The sequence below is a fragment of the Hesperophylax consimilis genome, chromosome 29 (assembly GCF_061612785.1).
Source record: "Hesperophylax consimilis isolate HC1 chromosome 29, BYU_Hcon_1.0, whole genome shotgun sequence".
In the NCBI taxonomy this organism is placed as follows: Eukaryota; Metazoa; Arthropoda; class Insecta; order Trichoptera; family Limnephilidae; genus Hesperophylax; species Hesperophylax consimilis.
The window spans coordinates 549,495-565,815 of NC_142864.1; the positions used below are offsets into that span (position 1 = coordinate 549,495).

A 16,321-nucleotide genomic window follows, 5' to 3' on the forward strand; every position below is an offset into this window, starting at 1 on the left:
ATACACTCCATCTGTTTCCAGAGGAAACTTAGTCTTTGCAGACCTCAGTAAGTCCTGTATCTTTGTTGTTGTTCCGAAGACAGTCTTGATATTTTCCTATAAAATATCCTAGGATAGCCAAGCGTGGCTACATTATCGATATTTTGACGATTAATAACTTAGATTGTCGTTTGAATCTGACAATTCATGATTCTTCATACAACGATTGAGATCGCTAGTAAGGAAGGCCCTTAAGGGGACTTTTTAACTCCTGGCGTTTCGGACAGATCACTGTCCATCTTCAGAGGTTTGGATGATTAGCTGTTATGGCCAATTTAAATGGTTTGTTGGCTGAATGATTCTGTTGTTCTCCAATCCGCAGAATCCAAGGTTGCGTGATTACTCTCAATGTGTACAAATGAGAATTCGGATATTGTCAATTTAGTTTTTATTTTAACAAAACTCACGTTACAATAACATTATGAACAAAACAGATCGCGTACGCTAGAGGAGATTTAGGACTAAACCGGCAGCTAGACCGCTGGAGAGAGAATAAATTATTTGCCGCGCGAGGTACCGCGCGCAGGTTCACAGTGATACCAGTCTCACATGAATGTAGGTAAAAGTAATGTTGTCATTATTTTCGAGAGATGTAAACTCCCTTTAATTTACCCTACAGAGGCCTTGTGTCTTGAGTTTTGTCTTTTTCGTTTTTGTTTCTTGTGTCTGTTCGATCCTGAAATCAAAACCTAAGTGAGTGCTTATCAATTCTTATTATGTCTAGGACGGAGCACACGAGTTAAAAGTGATTTGACGGTGGTAGGGGTAGGGGCGGGGATATTGCTGGCCTATTTTTAAATATATTTTTTTTGGCTGCTATCTTTATGTATGATTGCACCCGAACCCGATTCTTACCCGTGTCTAGGATAAATACCCGGGGGTAATGTGCATAAACTTCGGGAGGTGATTCTAATAATAATAGATAAAAGTTATTTATCTTTTTTACTTGCACTATCATGTAGAATCACCTCCCGAAGTTTGTGCACTTCTCGGACACCCTATATATCTTTCTATTGACTTCTCCACATAGATCTTGGGATTAGTACCTAGATGCGATCAAATCTTTTTCTGCTTCTTTCTTTTTACATCTTTCGGTATAATTGTCTTCGATAATTAAAGAATTATTAATTCATAAAATAAATTTTGTACCCACTTTATCGTTCGATTGATATGATAAATAGGTAGTTTTAATTTAGAAAACTAAAAGTTCATTTAATTGTCACTCATTACGCAGGAATAATACACATTACTAACTTACCCATGCACCAACCAACGAAATAATTATGTTTAAGGCGATGCCATACGTAGTGTGGGACTACTTTATTTCCTCCCACATGTGGCAAAACTAACTTGAATTAATCCGCCGCTAGACGCAAGCGAGCACGAGAAGAGAAATCTTCATTCCGGTTTCAACCTTCGATTCTACCGCCAATGATCATAACTCTTCCTGCCACCGTCTCCGCGTTCTGTAAAATTGTAATATTCGTCCTCTCGAATAAATTTAATTAATACCGCAGACACTCATTTCAATCTCCCATCTCCTGAACACAATTTACGGTTCGGGCAGCCGCCGTAAATTACAAATACACACACACTCATCGCTGCCACAGTAATAATGCAAAATCATGTATTTTTTGGTTTGAAAATTTGGTCGCCTAGAAATGTTTCAGATGCTTTAATTAAATACTACGAGTACAATATATCTTGGCCTTTGAAATAATCGAGTATTTTTTAGATAAGTCTTTTTATAAGCCCAGAAAAAAAAAAAAAAACCCTATCGCCATCTACGTAAGGGTTGTTATTGATAGCGGCTCAATTTAAAATATTACACGACGTAGTGCATCGCCTTAACCACCCACTAAAGGCGCAGAGGAAAATAATTTCCCCCAGTACCTGGAGGGTCTTTTTTAAGGAAATGAAGGAGAGGAAGTAATGGGAAGATAAAAGGTATGAGGGTTGGGTAGGAATCTAGGGATCATTGTGTCCAGGAATGACGGACATATGAATATATCCCTCCCACTACGGCGCAAGGCAATTGGTCGATAAACCAGTTCGAAAAGTCAAGGGGTCTCCTAAAACAGCCTCTTCTGATCTGGCACACCACGCAGCTGGTGGATAGGCACATCCTGAACTTACATCACCCGATGAACCCGAGCACCCCTGCTAAATCAGCAAACGTAGCGAACCACTTGGTATGACCTATGGCAGAGGTGTTGGTCGTCATCCCCGCCTCCCAAATTATAAATTTTCCTGAATTTCAACGGAATCCAAGTTAATAACTTTATACGTTCCCTTTACACGTAAAACACGTGCAGTGGTAAAGAACCAGTAAATTAAATTAAAAATAATTTCATGGACTTCCTTTGAAGCGTCCAAAGGTTGTTTCCGCACGTTTCACGCTGCTCGAATTATACAACAAAACTATTTGCTACACTTTGTAAATTGTAATGCCGACAGCAAATTAGGCTCAAAACGCGACGCAAAAGACGCTTAAGAGGAAGCTACAAGCCAAAAATGTATATATTCTTGGTGTGCCTTATATTGTAGGTAGGGAATGCAATCCCGGTATACCGGGATCCCGAAATACCGAGATCCCGCAGACATTTAGCGGGACTAATCTCGGTCGAAAATATTGCGGGATCCCGCTGGACTGGCGGGATTACAGAGAATTACCTTAAATTTACTTACAATGCGCTAATGACTATTGTGCCAACCAGCGTGGAAGCTGAACGAGCTTTTTCAGCCGCTGGCTACCTTGTGTCCAATATCAGAAGCCGTTTATCAGATGACATAATTAATACTTAAACTTTTTTACGAAGCTATTTCCAAAATAATGTTTAATTAAACTTATGATGCTCATTGTACAAGAATATTGTTTATCGTGTGAACGTTATTATTTAAATTTAAGTTTCAGTTCAGTTTCAGTGCCGGCAATCCGGGCGTTTATTTTATTTTCATTTGTGTACATAGATTTCTTTTACCCACCTCACTAGACAAAGTCTGTTCCGAGGCGGGTATGTTATGTAAATTTATGTCTTATCTTATTCTTTGCCAATTTATCACTTAAACTTTACCTATTTCTAACTAAAGGTATACCTATTAATAAATCATTAAAAATGTCCCAAAGAACTTGTTTTATTATAGGTATAAATTTAAAAGTCTAAAAACATGGTTGGTAGATCGAGGTATCAGGTCTTTATTATACGATTGATTAGATATCTAAGTCCACTCTGCTGGATCCCGCAAATACCTGGATTCAGCGGGACTAAGATTGTTCAGTCCCGCAAATACCTGGATTGACATTTTCTTGCGGGATTGCATTCCCTAATTGTAGGTAATAGGCATCAAAATCGCTTGACAAACGGAGTCTAGAATCGTTCAATTTCAAGCACAAAACTGGTTTTTATTTATTTTGTAAATAATTTTATAAGAATGTAAAAAAGTTAATCAAGCGAAACTGTCACAGATAATCTTAACTATAATACTGTATTTTCTATATATATATTTTTAAATAGTTTGCATTTATATTTTTTACTGAGCAATTATTTTTTTAAATTTGTATTCTACTCAAGCAAAATAGTGATAGAAAAACCTTCGATTTATCTAAAGCATCTTTTTTTGTATTCATAATGTAAACCAATTCGTTATAAAGATTAATAAAAATAGTGATTTAGCATTAAGCTTTGCCTTAAGACGAGACAACACCCTAAAATATATTCAGAATCTTAATGACGTAAGTGAAGCAGCCGTGCACAAAAAACGGCCCTGGTGCTGTTTCATAAAAAATATTTTAATAATATGGTCCTGCTTTTAGTAATCTTAAATATAAATAACATAGAAAAGCACTGATGTCGACGACCACGGCTCAACACCACTATTCGTATTTAGGTGTAAGATGGTACAATATATTATTGTCCAAAAATAAAATTAGTGTAACCGAAACTGTGAATTATGAACAATTCAAAAAGTTAATTAAGTCCCTCAAATTGGATAATGATATATTGTACCCCTAATTTTCTGTACCTCTAATTTTCTTACACTTACTCAATTTGTAAAAATATATAGATATATTAATTTAAGGGGGGGCTAGGGTTTTAAATTTTTTTTTTTGCATTTTTTAAATTTTTTTAAAAATAAATGCTTAATATGTTAAGAATATTTTTTTCAAATTTCAAGTTGATTGGAGCAAAATTGACGAAGTTACGAGTATTTTTATAACTGTCGGATTTTAATCCCTACCCGACCATACGTATAAGCCGAGCAGAGCAGGAAGCTGAGAGACAAATTAAAGAAGGCAGGATTCGTCGTAGACAGGAGCAAAAAGGTGCTTTATACATCATGGATGATAGCAACATCCTTTATGGACCTGGCATTGATGATTCAGTGTGAGGTAAGCCGATAAAATTTGCTTATAAACGTTTAATACCAGATTTTTTAGTGTTCAAAACTTTATAGCGTTTTTCCCATAACTCACGTTTTCAAAGTCGGTGACCTTCATAACTTCAAAACTACTGCACCGATCCTTTTGAAATTTTGAAAACTATTTCTCTACATAATTTACGAGGTAACACTGGAGAGTTTTTTTCAAATTTGTTAATAATTATTATTTTACAATAACAAATTAGCCGATTTTTTTCACTAAAAATAGCGTTTTTCCCTTCAAAGTGTTCCAAAAAAGTGAAAAATTAAAATTTCGAAAAACCCTCCCAGTGTTACCTGGGAAAAACTATTATCTAACGAATGAACTTTGATTTTTTGATTTCAGATGACCCAGCACCGAGTTATAAGGGTCTCCGCCATTCTACTTTTTTTTGAGACACGTCCGAATAATTGCTGCCATTGCCGTTTTTTTTTTAATATTTCTCCGTGAAAATTTTATACAACATTTTTAAAATGTCATACTTTACTGTCCTATTAGATTTAATAAAGAAATTTTAAATGTGTTGTCACAAAAAATTCACAAAAATATGCCTTTTTTCGTACGAATTAACCCTAGCCCCCCCTTAATTGCCTTTAAAAAACTATTTTTCTAATTTGTTTACCTGATATATTGTACCCTTAATTTCCTCACGCTTACTTAATCTGTAAGAAGATATATTATTTTGATTATCTTTAAAAACACACTTTTCTAATTTGTGAACCTATGTTAATATTATGTTTGTATTTATATCAAAAGTTTTTGATTATTGTTTAAAAAATCATTCAATCAAGGTAAAAATACTCCTCCCATAAACACGAGCTCCTGGAGCTCAACTTATGGAGTAGTAGAATAAAAAAACGAAAAAATTATATATATAAGTCTGCATATTGTTATCATTTATAATGTTAAATAATTTACAAGTAATAAATAAATAAAAATAAATAAAAATAAAAAAGTCGATGTCGCAGTTTACATATCGCTCAGTTTGGATATCGTTCCAACGTAGGCCAACGAAATTTATTATTTGTTTATGGCGATGCACTACGTCGTGTAATATTTTAAATTGAGCCGCTATCAATAACACCCCTTACGTAGATCGCGATAAGGTTTCAATTCCCGCTTAACACCATCCGCCTGTTTTGATTTATGCAAGAAAAAAACATGGCCAAAAAGTGCCTTTTATTTTATTTTGTGAATGTTCTGGCATAAATATGTAATTTTTGTTCGATCATTTTATAAATAACTTAATTTTCCACATTATACAATAAAATCATAACCGAAAATAGGTTCGTAAGTAGGAGATTTTGAACTTTAAAGCAATTTTCATAGGCCTATACATTTTTTTTCTGGGCTTATAAAAAGACTTATCTAAAAAATAGTCGATTGTTTCAAAGGCCAAGATGTATTCTACTCGCAGTATTTAATTAAAGCATCTGAAACATTTTTCATTCGTCTACCTTCCCTACCAGAAGTACAATACAAGTTATCATAGAGTGTTCCTTGTACAAAGAAATTCAATAATTGTATATAACTACTATGAAATTAGTGGCAGAGCAATGTGTAAAAACTAATGTTGATATTTATAAAAGTAAACATGAACAGTTGGTTCTAAAGCACGTTTGTAAGTCAAAAAACCTTTATTACGTCAATATTGGTTGTTTGACAGAACATTAAAAAATGACAATTATTTTAAAAGCAATAATTATTCGCCTGAAACACTCATCCACATTGAAAAATCTCCTGATAAAAGATACATGATGCCAACGGGACTCGAACCCGTGTCCCTTCGATTTCCGGTCGACAGCTCTGACCACTGAGCTATGGCGGCTTATCTCTTATCCGCGAAATAATTCAATATATACTAGTGTTTCATTCAACAATTACTGCTTGTTACATTTTATTATTGCTTGTAAAATAATTGTTACCCTTTGTGCTATGCATAAAAAAATCTTGTCTTTAAAATGTTAAATGTTAAAACTAATGAGTTTACCAAAAAAATAATAATTCAAAAATAAGATGTGGATCTATTACAAATATTCTAATGGACGTAATTTTAGTTTCCTCATTGAGTTGCGTATTAATATATACCTAATCATACACCTGAAGTTACGCGATATTAGCATAAATTGTTCGTGTATAATGTAGGTATATCTGCTTTAATCAACATTGTACAAGTACAGGGAAGTTGAGTATTATTTAGTCAAATTCAAGAAGAATATTTATGAATAAGAAGAGACACGAGTCGTAAATATAAAAAAGGCTGGCATTAGATTGTTCGAAATTAACCCCCGCCCCCATAAAGTTCAGCAGAGCGTCTTGAGCAACGCACAAGGGCGTCTCGTCTGATTCGTCAAATTGAATTGAAAAAACTTAAAATTTTATACCACTCATTCTATTCTAAGCCCTTGACTCTGTGCAGAAACACTTGATATAGCCCAGCTACACTACTCGCGAAGTTGATCGAAGTTGACCGAATACGATAGTGTGGGCACGAACTTCGCTTCGCTTCGGGCAACTTCGCTTCGCTTCGCCCGACTTCCGATTGTTGTCGGTAAATGCGCCCGAGTCAAAGGACTCGAAGCGTCACGGCATAAATAAACCAATCACTGACTGGTTGGACTGAGTTACTCGCGAAGTTGCACGAGTGTGTGGGCACGCACTTCGAACTTCGGCTAACTTCTTTGAGGACTTCGTCGAAGCGTCGAAGCGAGTAGTGTAGCGGCCGCTTTAGATTAACAAATAAACGGATTGCAATCTTTACAGCACATGCGTCAGGTCGGAATGCTGTCCTTTTTCCTTGTCCGAAAAAACCAAACGCGCGCCAAACATCTGTGCAAAGTTCACATTATTCGTCATATGAGAACGACTCATTTCTACGACTCGTTCTTGAGTTCAACAGCTAGGCTTTTTCTGTGCATTGTACGGACTTTCCTACAAGTCTAGAATGTATATTTTTATTTTATGGAATAAGATAATGATTAAAACCTCAAATTGTAATGTTTTATCGTGGAAGAAAATATCAACGATTCTCAGACGAAAACTTTAAAACAGAAAAGACAGAAAGGGATACAGTCGCATCCTTGCCGAGGAAGTGCTCTATTGTCCCTTTTAGATAAATGTTACGACCACGAGCCACGAGCCACCATTGCAGGAAACAGTTGGACCGTTTTTGAGTAAATAATTTATATTTGGCAACTTTCAAACACAAGACATTCAAATATGTAAAAGTGGGTAAAAATGTATGCAAGGTCGTTTGCTTTCATTCTGTCTACAAATAAAAACCATAGAGTTCGGATGAATGATGCCCGCGTCTTAAAAGGGAGGCTTGTTTATTGTTTGTTTCATTTGTGATTTTTAAGGTACGTTACAAGAATACTTAAACTTAAGGAAACGGAAAGGAACTTAAGTAAACTGAAAGAAACTTAATAAAAGAAAAGAAAAGTAATAAAAGCTTAATGAAACTTAAGGAAACGGAAATAACCTGAATGAAACTTAAAGAAACGGAAAGTAACTTAATGTAACTGAAAGAAACTTAAGGAAACTGAATTAAACTTAAGGAAACGGAAATAACCTGAATGGAACTTAAGGAAACGGAAATAACCTGAATGAAACTTAACGAAACGGAAAATAACTTAATGTAACTTTAAAGCAGGGTACTCACCTAACCGTGTAACCTGTAACGTATCTGATACTGTATCAAGTGAGTACGTAGGCACGAGCCTACTACGAGCCGCTCGCGGGTGGAGCGCAGTGTGCTCGCAGTGACCCTGTTTCACTGCGAGCACACTGCGAGCACTAAAGGCGAATCCGGGAGCTCGTAGCTGGATACGCGGTTACCGTGGACGAGCCGTACCCACTTGCAGATTGATACAGTATCAGTTACGTTACACGTTACACGGTGCTACACTCTTGGTGAGTACCCTGCTAAACTAACTTAAGGAAACTGAATTAAACTTAAGGAAACGGAAATAACCTGAATGAAACTTAAGGAAACGGAAATAACCTGAATGAAACTTAACAATACGGAAATAACCTGAATGAAACTTAACGAAACTGAAAGTAACTTAATGTAACTGAAAGAAACTTAAGGAAACGGAAAGAAACTAAAAAAACTAAATTTTTTGGTTATTTCTGAAGACAATATCTAGACATTATTTTCTAAGCTGACAAAGTATATTTATGTGACATGTTATAGGTATGGATAAATTCGGTGTTTCTTTAAATTAGATTTTTGTTTTGTTTTATAAATTGGGATTTATTAAATATTTTCGCTAACGCATATTAATTATACTAGTTTTTTTATATTAGCGCGCTTCTCTAATATTCATATTTACATACGTCCTTTTAAAACCATTTTCTTCTTCTTTTTGAACGCTTACTCCGTAGGCTCCGTAGACTTAAAGAAACCGACAGATACTTAAACATATTCCACTAGTTTCTTAATTTATGGCAGAGAAACTTTGGTTCACGCGGGTCTCTTCAAGACATAGGCTTACTCATTTATCTCCTTTGAAAAACCCACCACACAGCATTCCCATAATTCCGTGATTTTTCACGGGTAATATATATAACTACACATTTTTAGTAAGATAAATGTTCCACAAATTTTGAACAGTATCCCTCATTGTGAAAATAGCTTCCCTTATACACGAATTTGGTCACTAGTGCAGAAGGTAGTAACCTAAAAACCGATCTCATTGACCCAATTCTGACATTTGAGTCTGCAAAAGAGGGTTACCTACACCTACCTACATTAATCCATCAAATGACTGTCCCGACCCCTCCTCCTTCTTCCGGTGAGATTGACTGCCGAATGGAGCTGGATACTGGCGACAAAAGCCTTTCCCGGAATTGGATGTAAAGCAGACAAATTACGGCCCGACCGAACAAACAGTCAGCCGTTTGCGATTTCATTTAAAAAATCAAGAAACGTGGGCTTTTCGCTTTTAGACGGGCTTAGGGCGCTTTTAAATTAGATTCCGGTGATTTCAAGCAGATTTTGGCTGGGAGTAGATTATCTATGGATTTTGGGTGAATGCTGTACGTACTACAGTTAGCGGGAAAGGGCAGGGACGGGTCTATCATAATACAACGTGTTTTATGGTGGTATTACCCCATTTGACTGCAGGGGGTGGAAAACGTCTTAATTTCATATAAAGAGTTATATTATGTATATATTTATTTAACATCCAGAGGGCTTTTACATGGTTGGTAGTATAATTTTAATTTGACAGATACTTTGAAACATAAAAAATAAGAATAAAATTACATTTGATAAAAGCTATGCAACAAGTCCTACAAACACAAGAAACAAAAACAGAAAATTACAGCTATTTGTAGGTTTACATGATGTGTTTAGGAGTATTGTTGAAATAAATGTTTTAAATGATCCACAAAACTTGCCAAGTTGGTATTAAATATGTCAACATCACCCAAGTAATGATTTCCCATGGTGTGAAGTCGTTGTATCGGAGAGTGGGCAATGTAGTTACGCTTATGTGTGCTGCTGTAAAATATTGTATTTTGTCGTGTTGTTACTGTGGGTGTATAATATATAATAATAATATCTTTATTTAGGAAAGTTTACACATTACAACTATATATACATATTATGGTGTACATTCATTTGTAACTTTTATATTTAAGGTTATAAATTTAACCAAAATGAAGAACTATTAATACAAACATAATATTTTGAAGGTAAATAGAAAATAAAAGCACAGTTGTGGTTTCTCAAATACCGCCTCACTAGGCTAGCCTGTGTTGAGGCAGAATTATTTGTGTTAGTTCCTAATACCATTGAATATACCTATACTTGTATTAAGAAGTATTCGCTCAATAATGTGGTGGTAATGTGGTGACTTCAATAACTGCAAATTTGGGTGAATGCACCGGTAAAGGCCCTATTCTTATTTTTAATCCAAATTTTTACATTATCTTTGTAATTTTTTTGTGAATCACTTTGTTTTATGCTGTCTGGAAGAATGTTGTAGAGTCTTGTCGCAAAGTATTTAAAATTTCGTTGACCAAACGTAGTATGTGTTTTCGGAATTTGTAATAAGATTTTGTTATTGCTTCGAGTACATCGTGTATTTGAACTTTTTATGTAGTAATTATTTATATTTGAGTATAGATGAGTTAGGATAGTTTTTGCATATAGCTGCCGAACATCGAATACATTCATAATATTAAAAATTAGATTCGAGTCTGTAATTATAGGTAGCCTTAGAATTATTTTTAAAATTGTTTTCTGAGCCTTTATGATTGGGTCTAGTGCAGATGAAGTGCCGCCTCCCCATGCTATGATACCATACTCAATAATAGATTGGCAGACTGCAAAATAAATCATTTTCAGGTCTTGAAAGCCGAGAAAGTTTCGTATGATTCTAAAAAAGTGCATGGTTTTTCTAATTTTGTTTGCAATTATTTGGGTATGAAGGTTCCATTTGAGATATGGATCAATGGTGAGGCCGAGGTACTTCATCTGAGTAGAGCGCTCAATGTAGGGGCACTGACAACATTCATCGAAATTCAAACACGAGTGTATTCTGATGGAGGCATCATCAGGAGGTTGACCAGTAATATTAATACTAGGTGTGACATATTTAGTTTTCTCTGTGTTCAGTGTGAGCGTGTTTATATCCAACCATTTTTTTACCATGATTATGTCCGTTTCAGCTTTTTTGTAGACAGCTAGCCAAGTGTCAGCTTCAAACAGTAAGACGGTGTCATCGGCAAAACTAACGATTTTCCCCTGAATATTAATGTTGCATAAGTCGTTAATATACAACAGGAACAAAGACGGACCTAATATACTACCTTGTGGTATACCGTAGTTAGATGAACAAGTGTTGCTAAGTATGTTATTTATTTTAACTTGTTGCTTGCGCTCATTAAGGTTACTTTTAAAAAAGTTAAGTTCGTTTCCCGTAATACCGATTTGTTCAAGTTTGTTTATTAATTTACTGTGTGATATTGTATCAAAGGCTTTAGAAAGATCTAAGAAGATTGAAATACATTTTTTCCTTTTATCAAGGTGTTTTACAATGAAATCTGTGACAGCGGCAATAGCGTCCGAGGTGCTCTTGTTTTCTTGAAACCCGTATTGATTTTCTGAGATCAGTTTATGGCTCACGAGGAATCTTACCAGCTGTGAGTTGATGACTTTTTCAAATACTTTTGATAGGCTTGTTAGTAGGGTTATTGTTCGGTAATTATTTATATCAGTCTTGTTTCCTGTTTTATGTATAGGAATAACGATACCTTGTTTAAGATTTGAGGGGAAGTGGCCCTGAGTGATACTAAGGTTTATTAAATGTTCTAGGGGCAATGCAATTTCCGTAGACAGCGTTTTCAAGATCTTGGTTGTTATGCCATCAACCCCGGCTGAAGAAGTGATTTTTAGGGAATTGATAATTTTTAGAATCTCTTCTTCTGACACCGTTTGGAAATTGAGTCTTCTGTTGGAGTATTGAAGTCCTGTTTCAGTAGGTTGAACATTCCCATAATTTGGTAGACGAGAAGCAAGATTTGAACCAATATTAATAAAGAAATTATTGATGTAATCCGCAACGACCTTAGGATTTTTTGAGGTGTCAATAATTTTTCCATCAATGCAGAGTTTTTGTATGTCCTGTTTGTCTTTGGCATTTTGAGTATTTGTGGTTTCTCTTAGAATTTGCCATATTTTTTTGGGATCGTTATTGCTTCCTTTGATTTTGTCTCCATGGTAGATTTCTTTTGCCTTTCTAATGACTTCCCCGCACGTATTTCTGTATCTTTTATAGATGTTTAATGAGATTACGTCGTAAGGATTGTCTTTCACTTTTTTGTGTAGTGCATTTCTTCTGCGAATGCAGTTGATGATTGAATGACTTATCCATGATTTCAAGGGTTTAATTTTGTTTGGAATTTTTTTCGATAAAGTTGTGGTATTATTACTTAATTCATTTTTCAAAAAGTCAACAAAATATCTCCATGCATCATCTGAGTTTTTTATTTGGAAAAGCTCTAGCCAAGATTTATTTTTAATTGAGGTTTTTAAATTTTCAAAGTTAATATTATTGTATATAAGAGACTGATCTCGTCTATTTTGTGTGGTGTCGGATTGCAAAGTGAAGATTGTTGTGTAATGATCTGTAATTGTTGATTTGTAAACGATGCTTTTGTTTTGTTTATTAGTTTTGACCATTATGTGATCAATACATGAACTTGATTCATTGACTATTCTTGTTGGTGTATTGATGGTACTAATTAATCCATGGAATTCTAACATGTTCAGGTAGTCGTGACATTGGTGATGTGGATTATTTGGGAGTATGTTGATATTTAAATCTCCCATAATTATCAAATTTTTAGTATGGGAAAGATTGGATAATATGCTATTAAGACTGTTTAGAAATGGTATGATATTACGATTCGAAGGAGAGCGGTAAATTGCTAGAATGCAAGTGTCATTATTGTATGTTATTTGCAAACAGTTCGCGCCAATAATGTCTATTTCCGTTACAATGGGGTTAAGATCATTTTTTGTGTATACGACGACTCCATCGTTCTGGCTATCATGTATTGTCGAATTGAAGGAAGAGTAGTGATTTATTAATTTTGGAGTATAAATGTTTGACAACCAACATTCCGTGAGAATAATTATATCGAAGTCTATATTAAAGTGGTTAAGCTGTATCTGGAGTTCATTAAAGTTTTTATTAATTGACCTAATATTTTGGTGCATAATTGTAGTGTTTTTTACCTCTGCTATAAGGTATTTGCAAATTTTGGCATCTGAAGTAGTAAAAGGGTTGATTTGATCACCATATTCTGCATGTACGCGATTAAAGTTAATAGCCATTATAAAATTTATAATAAACAAAAAAAAGAATTGTTTAGTTCCCTTGAATGAGAGCTCCACTAATCCCTGGCCATCACTGGGGGTTTCAACCTTTTATTGCTAGTGCAGGAGTTCATTATTGTTACAGTGCGAAAATAAGCATAAAAGATATGACTCACCAATATTGGGGGAAACGACCCAGTGAATGACCGGTAAAAGTTGGACTCTCAATCAAAGAAATTAATCAATTTTTTTAAGATCATCCGAATGTTTGATGTAGTGTATTTGCCTGTCGCCGTCATTTTTCCTAATCATTATTTTACAGTCTTTGTACCAGACATATTTGAAGCCCATTTCTTTTGCCTTTGTTTTAGACCTCCACAGAAGATCTTTGAAATAGGGACCAAGGATTTCACCAACAAAAATCTTCTGGAATCCGTTTCCTTGTGTTGTAATTGTATTAAGTTGCCTTTTGTTCAGTAGAATTTGTCGTCTTTTTTGGGGGTTAGTAAATCTGACGTGGAGTTTTGGGGGGACTCCAGGTCGTCGGTCCGGAATTTTCTTGTTGTCGAGGATGTCATCGCTCTTTAATTCGATTCCTGAGACTGCGGCCACCCGTTTAATCATTTCTGCAGGCTGCTCACCCTCTTTTACTTCGATCCCAGTAAATTCAAGGGTGTCTTCATGAGTTACTTGCTCCACTTCTGCCAGTCTGACTTCCAGGCTCTTTATTATTCTGTCTTTTTCCGTTAGCTCCTTTCTCATTAATTCAACTTCCGAAACCAGTTTGATAATGGTCTCCATCTTAAGATGAATGTCATCGTACTGACGGCTGATGAAGTCCCTTGTGTTTCTGGTTTCTTGATTTTCGTCATCTATTTTCTTTATTATTGCTTGTTTAAATACTTCCAATTTTTTTCCATTTTCATCTCCATTTTCTCCAGGAGATTATCGAAGTTTAAAACGTAGGGCTCAGATGAAAGGTTAGCAGCTGTCGATTGTCCTTTGCTTCTCAGATTTTTTTCTGAATTTGCCATTTTGGTTGACTCTGTGGGTCAAACACTGCCTCTATTACCCTTTTGGTTGACTTGCGATGTACTGATAATTTTTCGATTTTAAACTATTGATAATTATTTTGTGGCGTCGAGAATAATCCATTGAATAATTAATAATAAACCGCTCGACCTACTTGGTATCTACTCCCGAATTATGTACCTGCAGTTCAAACCGCAACGTAAACAAAGTAACCTAAGTACTTCAAACACCTACTTGTCTACCAGGTGACAATACGTCACGAGCCGTCTTACACATACGAGAACTCGCCAGAAGGAACGAGTCTGCCGCCTATGCATAATTGCCACGCTATCGAAGGTTCCTGAAACATCCAGTCTGTGCGAGTGCCTAGGATTTAGTTGCCATCCACCTACCTACTGCCGCCGTCGGCCGAGTAGTATAAATAAGCCCGACGCAGCGAGTCAGTCAGTCTGTTATTCATCAACCTGCCGCCAACGATGTACTAATCTCACGAGTGATCACCCGCGCTCTTATTACTAGCGCGAAGGACGTAACCCGGCTTCGCCCGTACCATCATGGACTCTATCGGGACATCATCGTAGTGCCTTGTCCAGATCGCCGTTCCTGGCAAGCACTACTCGGATTACAAGCGCCCTGGTTCCAGCGTCTCTGACCAGCGCTTCTTCCACGCAACCATGACCACCACGAGGACACGCAGCATCCTCACTGGTCACGCCGTTCCCGCTCAACCGCCTTCAAGGTCCGTCGCACCTTCGGCCGTCTCGTCAGCACTGGAGTGCCTGAAGACCTACGCTCTTCGCCAGTGCATGACCTCTATCGAGTCCCGGTCACCAGCGCCCGGCGTCGACTCACTGACCCGCGCTTGACCTGCCATCATCAGCCAGCATCCGGTGTATTTTTCTGTCCTACATCATCTCCTCGTCACGGCAACTGACTCACCAATAAACACATGTGACCTTCAACACCTTCTTTCATTTCGTGCCTTCACCCCTGATCACCAAAATTTATTCACTGGTCAATCACTGACAAATCAAACACTGACTTAGTAAAACTAACAATTCTCATCGGATTTGACACATCCACGGGGAAATTTACTCGCTGTACCAGATTGTTAACTATTTATTTCGGGAGCAGATCAAAACACAGCTGTCACTCGATTATAGGTATTGTTGTATCTGTATCTGTATGTATGTGTGTTTATAAGTTGCAGGAGTTCACAACAGTCGAATTTAGAGTTAAGTATTTTTAATAAGAACGTTAAATCGTTTATTTTACGTCTATCTTATAATGTATGTATTTTTAGAGTATTTAATAAGAAATTATATTTTAAGTCTTCGACAGGGATATTTAATTTAAAATTTATGAAACGTAGAAATTTTTTTTGTATTCGCTCAATGTTGTTAATGTGAATTTTGTTAGATGAAGACCAAACTACTGAGTTATATTCAATTAGACTTCTTACTAGAAGATACGTATAATATTTTAATGGCTTGTAAAGAATTAAAGTTTTTAGTTGTTCTTAATACGAAGCCTAGTTTTTTCATACCTTTGTTCACAATTTGATGGATATGATTGGTGAAACTTAGTTTTTCGTCCAAAATAATTCCAAGATCTCTCATTTCCGTGACTCTTTCTAAAGCTATGTTATTGATGGATAAAAAATTCTTTATTTCACTCTCCTTTATTTAAATATATATTTATTTCACTCTCCTTTATTAAATATATAAATATATATATAAATAAAGGAGAGTGTTTGTGGGTTTGTTGCAGGCGGGCTACTTGGATATGCTTAATATGTAAATGGATCTAATTTTACCATTGAGTTCTCGTCGATAGAGTCCAGCCCCATGACAGTGACGTGAAAGTACACCACCGTGGGAGTACCCTCGTCTTTCTTGGGTGGCCGCATCTTGTCATACTGCTTCGGGTCCTCAGGCAGGATGTCCTGGAAGGTTAGACTGGACCTGAGGAAGGAGCAACCATTGATTTTTTAAATATGT

The 16,321-nt window shown here is 35.9% G+C and overlaps 1 protein-coding gene across 2 annotated transcripts in view; it reads right to left on the minus strand.

Annotated features, from left to right (window-relative positions):
- The window catches only part of ort (glycine receptor ora transientless), a 133,179-nt gene that overhangs the window by 59,338 nt on the left and 57,520 nt on the right, over positions 1-16,321 (minus strand). For both annotated transcript variants that reach the window (XM_089649207.1, XM_089649206.1), the window contains exon 3: positions 16,138-16,285. In XM_089649207.1, coding sequence (XP_089505333.1) covers positions 16,138-16,285 — 148 coding nt within the window. The remainder of the gene's footprint in view (positions 1-16,137; positions 16,286-16,321) is intronic.